We start from the raw sequence: 13,543 nt of genomic DNA on the forward strand, positions 1-13,543 counted from the left end.
GGTAGGAAGAGAGGGAGAGCGAACAAAAGGCGGACTGGGTGCTGGTGGAGGGGGGCAGGGCCAGGCCCGGACCAGGGAGGCGGGGAGGGGGGCAGAGCCAGGGGAGAGGGGGGGCCTCTAGGCCCCAGCAGCAGGGAGGGGAGGGAGGGGGAAGGGGAGCCTCCAGACCTCGGCGGGCTGGGGGGGGGGGAGGGCGGAGGGGCGGGACAGGCAGAGCCTATAAAGGGCCGCAGTCACCCCGGCTCTGGGCCCGCCCCGCAGGCCCCTGGCTCCCGCCTCGGGATGGCCCCAGCCCTGGCCCACAGCCGCCGCCTGCTCCGGCTCCCCGGAGCTCTCCTGTTGCTGCTCCTGCTGCTGCTCGCGTCTCTGAACCGAGTTCTGGCTCGGCCGCCCCCGCCACTACCTGTGAGTCTCAGGCCGGCCCCATTCCGCCCCCGCAGCCCCCACTCGGCCGTGCCACCAGGTCCCCGGGAGGGAGAGAGGCTAGGGGTGAGATGGGAGGGTTCCTTCCTGCGGCGCATCAGTTTGGGGGTGGGCACCCAGATCCCCCAGCCGGGGCCCCCAGGCGCTGCGCCCCGGCTTACTGCTCTATGCCCTTGTGGGTGTCCTCCCTGCCTAGGTCTAGCCCAGCCCCCTGCTCCTCCCCTTCCCCCTCCTCCTTTTCCCTCTCCCCCTCCTCAGTCCTGCCCCTCCCGCAGCCTTTCACTTTGCTCTCGGCTCCCTCTCTGCCTCGGTGCCCTTGTCTCTGAGCGCCCCTCCCCCCTTTCTGGAGGCTCTTGGGGAGCAGGAAGGAGAAGAGCGGGAGGGGGAGACTTGGGGCTACCTTTACCACCCTGCCCCAAAGGCCCGCCCTGGGGCTGCTGCCTCTTCTCCCTCCTCCTCTCCCTCCCGGGCCTCCACAGCATCAATGGCTGATTGAGGCAGCCTGTGGCCGAGCTTTGGGCTAGGAGCCCGCCAGGGTCATGGGGCCTATAGCAGGTGTCTCTGCTCTAACTCCTGAGACAGAAGGCCCTAGAGAAGAGAGCCTGTCCACATGTCCTGGTGCCCAGCTGAGTCCACTGGCGGGGCTGGCCTGGCCCTGCTCCAGCAGCCCCCTCTGCAAGACATCCTCAGGGCCTCACAGAGGCTTGGAGAGAGAGGCAGAGCAGAGGGCTGGGGCTTGCAGTGAAGGAGACAAAAAGGGGCCCCTTGGGCTCAGCATGGGTCTGGCAGGAGGGCCCTGCAGGAGCCTGGGGAGAGGGCCACTGGCCAGCTGTGCCAGGCTTCTTGGTCACTGGATGTTAGACAGCAGAAGACCCAAGAATTTCCAGCTAGTCAGGACTTTAGAAATGGGTCATCTGATCCAGCCTCTTCATTTTAGAAATATGGGGAGTGGGGCCCAGAGAGGGGAGGACACCTACTGCAGGTTGCCCAGCAAGGTAGTGGCCAAGTCAGGACCAGAACTAGGCTCCATTTCATCAACACCATTGGCTCCTCTGTTCAGTCTGACGGTCTTCCAGGGCTCACTCCAGGTCTCTTTATCCCAGGCTGCCATGCTGTGAGAGGGGCCTGAAAATATTTATTCTTCCCCTTTCAGTCTGGTGTGGCCAGCCAAGGATGAGGGAGGTGGAGAGAGGGCCAGCTCACTATCGTGCCCCTGCCCCCCCCAAAAGACACACACTATAAAGAGGTAGCCAAGAAACCCTCTGGCTAAGTTGGGGGGGGTGGCACTCCAGGAGGCACTGTGCCCCAGCCCAGCTTCATGCCAGGGTGGCAGAAGTGGGAAGGTGATGGGGGTAGGGTTCCAGAGGTCATCCCAGGAGGCCCTTGGGGCAGGCCTGTTCTATTGTGGGTGACCCCAGCTTGCCTTGGATGGATTCCTACCAGGGCTAGATCTGGTACCAACAGACCTAGGTCTGAATCCTGACCCTGTCATGTGTTCCCTGTATGACCTGAAGTAAGTCATGTCTGCTCTCACAGCCTCAGTTTCCTCATCTGTACAATTGGTGTAGACTTACTTGCAGGGCCTCCCTGATGGGCTTTGAATGCTGGGCAGGAGTTACCAGGCATAGGTGTGGGGGCAAGGAGGGGGGGTATCCTCATTCCTGAGACATGCTTAGGTCCAAGAAATCATTTGGGAAGCCAGGTATGGCAAGCCATTCTGCTTCCCAGAGGGAAAACTGAGATCTTCAAAGGAGAAGGAATGTGTTCTGTGAGCATCCTGGCTCCTGCCTGGGTATGCTCCCCCATCACAGCCAAGCTGCCTGTCTGACCAAGGGACCTGGTCTCCTCTCTTCAGGTAGGAAGGCTGAACCATAGAGTGGTCCCACTCAGCTACAGCAGGAAACCCCAAGCCAGGGGAGACCATGCCATGGGCCAGGGCTGGAGGAGGATTGTATCCTGTTCTGTGTTCACGTGGCCATCTAACATTCAGCTCCCCTGTCACTCAGTGTAGGGTATAAAGGGGCCTCCAGGTAGATGGGCAGCTGGCCAGCAGATGCTGGTTTGGCAGCCCAGGCTGGAAGCCCCTGAGGGGCTTCTGCAGTAGTGTGATGGTAGCCTGAGTGGTGTAGTTGGGCAATGGAAAGTGAGGGCCAGGGCTTGGGGGTGACTTCTGGCTGGGCAGGCAGGCAGACCCTAGGGCAGAGGACCCAGCTTCACCACTGTGTGGCTCTAGGCAGATCCCATCTCCCTCTGGGACTCAGTTTCCCCTCCTATAAAAAGAGAGTTGTACTTGAGTACTCCTGGGGTGCCCTCCAGCCATAGCAATAAAGAAAGCACTGGTGAGTGACTCCAGTAGCTTCCATTGGTGGTTATGTGGTGCTTTCACTTTGACAAAGGGATATAATAGATACAGGGTTCTCCTTCCTTCTGGCCATAGCATCCCCATTTCTACTCCCTACTCTCCAGCCACCACAGGTTGGCCTTCACCTAGAATGCCTCTACCCATCTCCACCCTCCTAACCTATTTATTTGTGTTTGGGTCCATGGTCCTTGGAGCCTCCTCCAAGAAGTCTTTCAGGATTTCCCCATCCCAATTATGGTGTTTTCTTAGGGCATACAAATTTACACATAGAATTTCTGATCCTCAGAATCGATAGGGACCTCGAAAGCATCTGTCCCAACTCTTCCCTTCACACGGATCCCCTCAACAACTTTGAGGACACGTGGCTACCCAGCTTCAGTGAGAGGAGCCCACCACTTAGGGAAGGCAGTCCATTTCTTTTGGGAAGAGCTCTCACTATTTGTCTGCTCTTGTGTCCTCACTTCTGCGTGGCAGGGCTTTAGAGCAAACTACATCCACTCCTATCACCTTGAGTCCCAAGGTAACCCGCAGGTGTGTTCTTATTGGTTACCAAAACATCTTCTCATTAAACAATTAGCTCTGAGCCCCCACCCCCAGTTTATTAAAGATTATTTATTTTCAAAACTGGAGAAACTTCTTTCCCTTAAAGAATGCAATTACTTACTCTCTATGTCTATCTCCTTTCCCAGGCTTAAATTAACAGTCAAAGTTACTGATGCTACAATTTACTAACATTGTAGCAAGTAGTCAAAGACAGCTGTACATGATGGTTTACAATGTTTCAGCTGTGAGCAAGGTCCTGAACCCAACCCTGAGCTGCTTCCCTTTGCCTTGTGTAATACAGTTCTATCTATCAACCTTCTTGGGAAGATTCAAGGATTCTCTTAGAATCTGCTCACAAGATGAGCTCTCAGGAAATTTACCTGCCTCCTCTTTCTCTCTATTACTTGCTCAGTCTTTCTTTCCCTCTGACAGGCAGGAGGATCTCCGGGAGAACAGTTAACCAGCCAATCTCTCAAAATACTGATAGCCTTTTAATTATGAGGCAGCCATATCTAGTCTGTGGGAGGGCGACCCAGTCCTGACCTCTGGTGGAATGGAAGCTCCTCAAGGGCAGGTCCTGGCTAACTTGCATCTCTGTGGCTGGGTGCTGAGCCCTGCCCACAGCAGGGAGTGATTAAGGTTTATTGGGTTGAACAGATTATGAGAGGGATTCAGAGAGCTGGTGAGTGAGGAAGGGGTGATTTTGCTGGAGTGAGAGCTGGGATTGAGATCCAGCCCAGGGCAGCTGGGAGGGCAAGGGGCACTCACCTGGGAGGAGGAGGGTTCTGAGGCTCCTCTGCTCTCTATGCAGGACTCAGCACTCAAGGAGGATGGATCCTGGCTTGAGGCTGGCCCCCAGGCTGCAGCCTCCAAGCCAATCCTTCCCATGCAGGATGCTCCTCGGTGGGCCACAGCTCAGGGCCGCCCCCGCTGCGGTGTGCCCAACCTGCCTCACAGATTGCGCCTCCAGAACCGGCAAAAACGCTTTGTGCTGTCTGGTGGGCGCTGGGAGAAGGTCAACCTTACCTACAGGTAGGGGGGCAGTGTTTCCAAAGGCCCCAGCAGTGGGATGGCATACGTGCCTCTCCTCTTTAGATGAGGCTGGGGAGGGCATGGGAGGAGGCCAGTGTAACCTTCCAGGAGAGGGGGATAAGGAAGAGAGGCCAGGAGGGAGGCCTAGCCTTCACTGGGTCTCATACTGTCTCCCTCCACACACAGCCTTTCTGCACAGACATTTGGACGAGGCTGGAGGCCTCCTATAGGCACCTGGAGGTGCTACAGGGCACAGAGCACTAGGCCTGGAGTCAGAAAGCCCTGAGTTCAAATCCAGTCTCAGACACTTATTAGCTGAGTGACACTGGGCAAGTCATTTAACCTCCATTTGCATCAGTTTCCTTAACTGTGAAATGGGACTCATAATAGCCTCGGCCTCAAAGGGTTGTTGTGATGTTCAGATGAGACATTTGTAAAAGCTCTTAGCATAGAGGCTGGCACACAGTTGGCACTTAATGAATGCTCATTTCTTTCCTTCCCTCCTCCCTCCTTCCCTTCCTCCCCCATCCCTCCCTCCCTCCCTCCTTCCTTCCTTTTCCCTCCCTTCCCTCCTCCCTCCCTCCTTCCTTCCTGGACATGATTGGAGTTGGGGGGTTCTGACTCGTGGTCCAGCCCCAATATGTCTTCCAATGTTGTCCAGAATCATGCGGTTCCCCTGGCAGCTGGTCAAGGAGCAAGTACAGCAGATGATGGCCGAGGCCTTACGGGTATGGAGCAATGTGACCCCACTTACCTTCACGGAGGTGCAAGAAGGCAGGGCAGATATCATGATTGACTTCACCAGGTAAGCGCCCAGTGTAGGGGCAGGGGCCCTGGTGCCACCCCTAGCCTTAGGTTGGCTCTATGTCATGTGTGCTGAGGATCCCGAAAACCTGTCCTGGAAATGAGGACCAGGACACCTGGCTTCCAGTGGCTGCCAGGTCTTGAATGTGCCCAGGAGAACCTTGGGTGAGTCACTGAAGCTCCCTAGGGCTCTGTGGGGTGGCCCTGGCACTGAACAGGGAGGCAAGTCTAAGTCACTGAGCTGGTCACAGTGACAGCTCTAAGGAGGTGGAGGCAGGGGGAGAATCCCACTTTCACAGGACTAGAGACCTGTCTAAGGTCACATACCCAGAGAGACTAGAACCCAAGAACTGCACTTGGAGGCCAGAGGTCACCCTTCTTCCTGACCCCAGTGGTGGGGGTGGGGGAACCACTCCGGGGCCCCTGGTTCCTGATTAGGCTACAGAAATGAATCACCTGTCAATGTCCCAGGCCAGAGGTAGCTGAGCAGAGCCTCCTGACCTCAGCTTCTCCTCAGGTACTGGCATGGAGACAATCTGCCTTTTGATGGACCTGGAGGCATTTTGGCTCATGCCTTCTTCCCCAAGACCCACCGGGAGGGGGATGTGCACTTTGACTACGATGAGACCTGGACCATTGGGAATAACCTGGGTATGAGAGCCTTGGGCAGGGGGAAATGGAAGCAGGGCAAGATGGTGAGGCTGGGAGAATCAGAGGCAAGATGCATGGTGAGGCTGGGGGAAAATAAGGCAGGATGGGTGGGGGCTAGGCCTGGGGGAACTGAGATGGGGCAGATGACTGGCTGTCCCCTGGATGGGGATCCCTGCCTCCAGGCTGGGTGCTAGGGTATCAAGGCCCCAAGATTGCAAGCTCCTGTGCCTGCTTCTGTCCATCCCTGCCAGGCACAGACTTGCTCCAGGTGGCTGCCCATGAGTTTGGCCACGTGCTGGGCCTCCAGCACTCAAACGAAGCCAAGGCTTTGATGTCCCCTTTCTATACCTTCCGCTACCCTCTGAGCCTGAGCCCAGATGACCAGCAGGGGATCCAGCACCTCTATGGACGGCGGCTTGTGCCCAGCCCAGAGCCCCACCCGGGCCTGGCCCCTCCAGCTCCAGGCCCCACCAGGCCCCACCCCAAAGTGCCTCCCCCTCCCCAGCCAGGTGACATAGACACCAACGAGATCTCCTTGGAGGTGAGGCCCTGGCTGCCTACCCAGCCCCAATGCCACTGCTCGCCAGTGCGAATGCCTCCCCCGCAATCCTGCCTCAATGTCCCCCTTGCAGCCAGATGCCTGCGACACAGACTTTGATGCTGCAGCCACCATCCGAGGAGAACTGTTCTTTTTCAAGTCGGGCTTTGTCTGGAGGCTGAGGGCCGGGCAGCTGCAGCCCGGCTACCCAGCCCTGGCTTCTCGCCACTGGCACGGCCTGCCCACCAGCCTTGATGCGGCCTTTGAGGATCCACAGGGCAACATCTGGTTTTTCCAGGGTGAGGCTCAGTAGGGTGGTCAGGAAGGGGCTGAGGATGGGGCCAGGGCCTGATGGTGTGTTCCACGGGCAGGCAGCTGCCCATGCAAGTTCCCAGGCTGACTGAGCTATGGGAGAGCAGGGGCTGGGGGCAGAGGTGATGGGAGTGGGTGAGAGGGACAGTGGGGAAGATTCAAGGAGATAAGAGACTTAGAGAAGAGAGAATGGCCACAGGTTGTAAGCTGCCAGAAAAGGAGGCAGCCAGGGCCACTGTGGACCATGGAGCCTAACAGTCCTTAGCCTGGAGTCATCAGGACCTGAGGTCAAGTTTATTGTGGGAGCCTGGGCCCCTGCCCACTTCAGCTCTGTGCCTCAGTGTCTTCAGCTGTAAAATGGGGAAAATAACCATCCGTCCCTCCTAGGACTGCTGTGAGGATCCACTGAGATCATAATTGTAAAGAGTACTTAGCCACAGGGCCCCAGTAAGTACCTAACAAGGGCTTGTTTCCTTCCTCTCTCCCTCCCTCCCTCCTCCCTTACTCCCTCTTTCCTTTCTCCCTCCTTCCCTCCTCCTTTTTCTCCCTCCCTCCTCCCTCCTTCCCTTCCACCCCCATCCCTCCCTCCTTTTTTCCTTTCTCCCTCCCTCCCTTCTCCCTCATTTCCTCCCTCCCTCCTTCTTTCCTTTCTCCCTCCTTCCTTCCTTTTCTCCCTCCCTCCTCCTCCCTTCCTCCCCTCTCCCTCCCTCCCTCCTTCCTTCCACTCCTGGGCCCATGCTCACCTTATCCCCTTGGGATGGGCCCACATACCTCCAGCTGAAGTGCCTGGAGAGTAGAGGCTCCTCCTCTTGTTCATGACAGGGCAATGGAAGGGACCTCCTCCTCCCTACTCTGGCAGGGAGATGCCCAGCCCCTGCTCTCAGCATGCCTCTCCCTGTCTCCATCTGCTTCGGTACCTCAAGCTTCTCACTTCCCAGGCTCATCTCCCTCTGTGCTTTCCCACAGAGGGATTGTTTGGGGGCCTGCCCTGCCTCAGGATGGTGCCCACAGCCTCTCTGAAGGGAGGAGCTCCCAGTGCCCCCTGCCCTGAACATTTCCCCTCTGGTCTTTTGCCCAGGCCCTCAATATTGGGTGTATGCTGGAGAGCAGCGTGTCCTGGGCCCAAGCGCCACTCTCTGACCTTGGTCTAACAACCTCAGCCATCCATGCAGCACTGGTGTGGGGGACAGGGAAGAACAAAATCTACTTCTTCCATGGGGGCAGTTATTGGCGTTTCCATGCCAGCACACGGCGTGTTGATGGCCTTTCCCCGAGAAGGACCACTGACTGGCGGGGAGTACCCTCTGAGATCAGTGCTGCCTTCCAAGACAGCCATGGTGGGTTTGGGCTACGGGAAGAGAAGTGCCCATTGGGCTGGGGAGGATCCTTCAAACTCATTGCTCCTTCTTCCCCTTGGGCCAGGCAGAATAAGATTAAGCCTGTGGATACAGCACTGGCCCTGGAGTCAGGAGGACCCGAGTTCAAATCTAGTCTCAGACCAGATACTTGACACTTATTAGCTGTGTGACCCTGGGCAAGTCACTTAACCGCAATTGCCTTGCAAAACAAAACAAAACAACAGAATAAGATTAAGCCCTCCTAGACATGGCAGCCCTTGATTCATACATGTGGAAACAGCTCTCATGTCCCCTTTGAGCCTTCAAGGAGGCTACACTGTGCCAGATGCAGGCCTGGGAGGAGCAAGCTAAATGCCCCTTGGGGTGCCGGGGCCCATCCCTCTCACTGACCCCTCCCCCACCTTTCCTTCTAGGTTATGCCTACTTCCTCCATGGTCGCCAATACTGGAAGTTTGACCCAGTAAAAGTGAGAGTCTTGGAGGGCTTCCCGCGCCTCATTGGCCAGGACTTCTTCAGCTGTGCTGCACCTGTCACCCTTCCCTCCAATGCCTTCCTCTAAGCACTGGCCTTGGAGGCCTTGCATTCCCCCAAACCTTCTTTGGGAGCCGGCCTCCCATGGGGATGACCCTGAACCAGGCAGCACTATTTATTCAGGGATGGAAATGAAGGCTCTGGGATGAACTAGCTGGGCTCAGGCTCCCCCATGCCCTCAGCTGGAGGCAGCTGGCTGCCAGCTGGGCTTTCATGCAGGCCTAGGGAGTCTCGTAGCCTGAGAGTCCATGTGTTTGGAGGCAGAGAGACTCCAGGCTATTCTGGTTGTGGCCTACACTGTCAGTTCTGAACCCTGCCTTCTCTGTCATTGTCCAGATACATCCTTTCAGAATCTCAGCTGGGATACCCTGCCCCCTGGGGACTCCTCCTAGGTGTCAGTTCTCTTTGGATTCTCAGAACCTGCTCCACACTGAAGAACTGCCTCTCCCCCTGGACTGACTGCTGTTCCCAGGGGGACATCATGGAAGGCCATGGAGGTGGCTTACCCTTCCCCCAGAGTCCTTTGCCACCCACTCTCCCGGGGAGCGTTGAATACATAATTTCTTTCTACCCTCTATCCACACCTTCCCACTCGGAAGCCTCTCCTTTCTCCCTAAGCTGTTTCTTCTGAATGGGGCATGTCCGTCCCAAGCCATGGATCCCAGTTGAGGTGGGCAGGCTCATCCCATCCACTCTCAGTGATCTCAGGAGGCAGGACGTGGCCCCTCACCTATTGGGATGTCCCCTTGCTCTTGCATGCTATCCACCTTCGGGCCTTACTGTAGGCCTGGGTTTTATTCGACCTCCTGCCCACCAGTGTGCTTTACAGCTGGCTGTACTTTCTAGCCCCTCCTGGCACCCCAGGCATCTCGGGACATTCCTGGTCAAATCCTGAAGACACATCCAGGCAGACAGTGGGCCTTTTGGCATTCCGCTCTCAGTCAGGCCCCTTTAGCAGGGAGTTGCTACCAACACCTGGCCTTCCCAATTCCTCCTTTTCCTCCTTTCTTCCTGCTCCTTGTCCCAGCCTTCCTGGCAACCCCAAGTCCCACTGACCTGTCCTACTTCCCAGGATGCTGGGCTGGCCCTTCGCGGGGATGTTGGCTCACCCTTTTCATGGTAGGAGAGATGCCTGGCCAGTCCCCCAGCCCAGGAATGCCTCCCCTGTGTTTCCCCTCTAGTCTGGCTCCCCCTCAGAGTCCCCATCCACAGAAGAGAGGGAGGGGTGGTGGGCAGAAAGGGTGGCCCTTGTATCCAGTCTGGAGAAAGCAATCTCTTGCATGCAAATACTGCCTTCTATCCTGAGGTACAAGGGTGTCTTCCTTCCCTAACCTCAACCTAGTGTCCACAGGCCTGCTTGAGGTATGGGCTCCAAGGGACAACAGTCCCCAGAGGCAGAGCTCAAGGCAAGCCTCCTCCTCATGCCAAGTCTGGTCCTTGTAGGCTTACCCGGCCAGTCTGGGACAGCCAGCCCCTAGACTCATAAAAGTTCCCTTAAGTCTTGACATGCTCACAAGGCCTGGGCCTGATGCTTAAGAGGGCCAGGCCCAACAGGGCTGCCTTTAAGGGAAACCTGACTCTGCTCTCCCTCCATTAGGCCCTCAGGGCCTGGAAACAGGCAGCTGGGAGTCTGAGAAGGAAGTGTGTCCGGCTCAGAGCTTGGGCCCCAGGGCAGATGGAGCCAGCTGTAGAGTGCCCTGGCTGGGTACCCTTCCACTATGATGGGGTAGGCCTCGGGGGCCTTTCCTCTGCCCTCTCTGCCAAAGAAGTGCTAACTGTGTACAGTATGAAAAGTGTCTTTTGTATCAGTGGGCCGTCCATTTGATGATTAAACACGGCCTGTTTTCTACTGGACCTGTCTGGCCTCCTCCTTGGAAATTACCTGAGCTTCCTTTCTGGGTGGGTCTCTGCTGCCTTTCTCACTGATGACCCAGAGCCAGAACACAATGGATTGCCTGCAGCCACACAATCAGTGCCAGGTTTGAAAGGGTGGGATTTGAACTCAGCTCCCTGCTGATGTTAGGAAAGGCAGGGGAACATTGGATGGAGGAGGGGTCTTGGAGTCTTGAGTTCAAATGATGTCTTAGACCTTTACTTAGCTGTGTGGCCTCAGGCAAATCCCTGAGCAAAACCTCTCTGAGCTTCAGGGCTCACCCTCATCTGTAAAATGTAGTTGGCATTCCTACCTCACAGGGTCTTTGTGAGATAATGACTGAAATGTACCTTTGGTAGAAATGTCAGTTTTTCTTATTATTCTGTCCATTGGCCATCTCAGGAATGCCACCATTGGCCCAAACTCCAGCGTGCACAGCCTCCAAAGGTTGGGGCCCTGGATTCCCTTTTGGACAAAGAGCACGAGACTGAGAATTTTGAAGTCATTTAGTCCAGCCCCCAGAGCAGGGCAGAGGACTTGTCCACAGGCACACAGCAAGTTAGTTGGTTTGGCCCTAAACATAGTATTAGGGCTAGCAAGCAGCTTTTGTCATGACAGTCCAGCAAGCTCTGTGGTTGTGGGGTTAGCCCCATCTCACCAGGAGCAAACAAAGCTTGGTGGGGGTGGAGAAGGCCTTGCTCAGGGATGTGGGGCAGTGAAGACTCAAGTGTAAGAGTCAGGGTCTGAATACCCTAGATGACAGTCTGGATCCAAACAGCCTTGACATGCTAGAAGGCTTGGACCCAACTTAGGTGAGTGAGAAACAAATGTAAAATCCTTCACTTGGGTCCAAGAAACCAATATCCCCAGAACAGGTTGGCAAGGCCTGACCAAAGAGCCAACTGTCCACAGATTTTCCTGGCTCCCACGAGCCGCCTGGGGTCTATGGACAGGCAGTGAGAAGGAAGTGGGTTGTTCCCACCCTGAGCCTGGTCCAACCCATTAATGGATCCATCAGACAGGAGTAGGAAGACAGGCCCATGGAAGCCAATGAGGAGTGGTGTCCCTGACAAGGGCAGGAGTGGCCACATTAGTGACTGCAGGGAGACTGAGGGGGAGGGCTGGCAAGAGGTCTTTGGGCTTAGCCATTGGGGAGACCTTTAGTAACCTTGGAGGTGAGTGTGGGGAACTGAGGTGGTGAGAGAAGAGATGAAGGCAGCCATCCTCTGGGAGTTGACAGTGACAGGGAAGAGAACTAAGGATGGGAGTGGTGGTTCAATGAGGACACTTTAAGTCTGGAGACCTGGGCCTCTTTGGAGGCAGCAGGGAAAGAACCAGTGGATAGAGAGAGGTGGGAGATGAGGAAGAAAGAGAAGGCACGGCCTTGAGGAGGCAGCAGTGGGGCTGTCATGGAGGCTGGAGCTGTGAGGAGGGGATGCAAATGGATGGCATGGGTGAGGAGCTTTGGAGCCTGGAACAAGCACCTCTTGCCACATGGCATCTCCCTAAAGTAGAAGGGGAGGTCCCCAGCTGGAAGGGAAGGAACTTGCTGGCACAGGCGGGAGTCTATTCCATTCTGAAGGCCCCAAACACATGAGATAACAACCCCCCGGCCCGCCTTCAGCAACACGAGTGTCAGAGCAGAGGAAGCCCAGGTTGGGCAGGGTTGGGGACTCGCCAGGTGGGCTTGGTGAGAGGACAAAGGATAAGGCATTGGCACAGGGAGAGTAGCATACAAGTCATGCAGCCAACGAAGAGACCCTGTGTCTGCTATGACTGTGTCACGTGTCTTGCTGGGCACTGAGATTGCACAGGCAGCAGGGTCATGGGCTTATGTTCTGTCTGGAAAGATGACGTGCACCAGTAAGTGGAGACAAGCAGAGATGTCCTTAATGTGAAGACTCCCTCCAATGAGATGGGCTAAAGGCAAGGTGTCACCCGATGGGCTGGCTGCCTTCTCCACCCACTCCTGACCTTGGGAGCAACCAGGGGAGCTGTGTGGCATCCAGATGTCCTCCCTTGCTCCTGCCCTTGTGGAAGCAGCCAGGCTCCTCCTCCTGCATCCATTGCTTTTAATTCCCATTGTCCTTCCTTGGCGCTCCTCACTGGCTCATGCCCAGCAGGCACCTCCCCATCCATTGCTGCTCTCATGGTAAGATGTGAAAAGAGGTCCTATTTGAATGGACAAGGAAAGCAGGTCCCTGCCATGGGAGTTTTCCGGAGGCAGCTGCTGTCTGTGCAGTCAGCTTATCAGAGTCTCAGCAGAGAAAGAGTAAAAAACTCTAGAAAAAGGAAATCTGGTAGGCTACTGAAATGTCTCCCCCAGAACCACTGAACAAGTGATTGGAAATGAAAGGTGGACACTGGGAAGGCCATCGACATTGATGATAATTTTATCCAGAAATCTAAGCAAGAATAGATTTCTAATAATTTTGAGAGTGCCTGAAGGTTAACAAAGCACTTTACAAATATGATCTCATCTGATCCTCTCAACAACACTTGTTTTAAAGGTGATTTTGCTGTCTGTCCTCTCTGGAAGAGGACCGTGACATCAGAGAGGTGATGCCAGCACGTACAAGTCAATTGGATTTAAGTGAAGGAGGGCTGTGCAAAGTCACCAGCTTCACTTTCTCCTCCGGAGCCATCTGGGTCCAGTGGCCAGATGTCACTTTGGGCAACTGGAGATGGCCCAGAATGTAGTGGGAGACCTTGGGCTTTTTAAGCTAAGGTCTTTAACAGGTCTCAGTTTGACTGAGGCAAAGCCCATTCAGTGATGAAGGCTAGGTAAGAAATGAGGTAGAGAATGGCCTCTTAAAAAAAGAAAAGAAAAAAAAAGATCTGGGAGGGGAGGGGGAAACAGAAACAATTGCTATTTACATTCATTCTAAGCCAACTGGGGACCAAATCAATGACCAAGTAGGGATTGGCCTGGAACCTACCTGAGTGATAGATAGAGCCCAGTGATTTGGGGTTAAGGCTGGTCTATAAAAGAACAAAACAAAAAAAGTTTCAGAGATTAAACACATTTACATTCCCTTCGGGCAGAGCACCCACAGGTAAGGGTGTGACACTCTATGTGGACCTAGAGAAAGAAAGAGGGAGGGAGGGAGGGAAGG

At 55.5% G+C, this 13,543-nt stretch overlaps 1 protein-coding gene and 1 long non-coding RNA gene across 2 annotated transcripts in view; one reads left to right on the plus strand and one right to left on the minus strand.

Moving 5' to 3' along the window:
- LOC144456632 (uncharacterized) overlaps positions 1-13,543 on the minus strand; it is a 469,008-nt gene that overhangs the window by 358,515 nt on the left and 96,950 nt on the right. The window lies entirely within an intron of this gene.
- MMP11 (matrix metallopeptidase 11) lies at positions 191-10,408 on the plus strand. Its single transcript, XM_020977631.2, is given in 9 exon segments — positions 191-405; positions 4,140-4,360; positions 5,022-5,165; positions 5,682-5,815; positions 6,067-6,356; positions 6,448-6,652; positions 7,744-7,790; positions 7,792-8,002; positions 8,437-10,408. Coding segments are annotated over 9 exon segments (1,521 nt in total). The 5' UTR covers positions 191-282; the 3' UTR covers positions 8,583-10,408.

This window comes from Phascolarctos cinereus, unplaced genomic scaffold (assembly GCF_003287225.1).
Source record: "Phascolarctos cinereus isolate Bilbo 61053 unplaced genomic scaffold, phaCin_HiC Scaffold_4;HRSCAF=312, whole genome shotgun sequence".
Lineage (NCBI taxonomy): Eukaryota > Metazoa > Chordata > Mammalia > Diprotodontia > Phascolarctidae > Phascolarctos > Phascolarctos cinereus.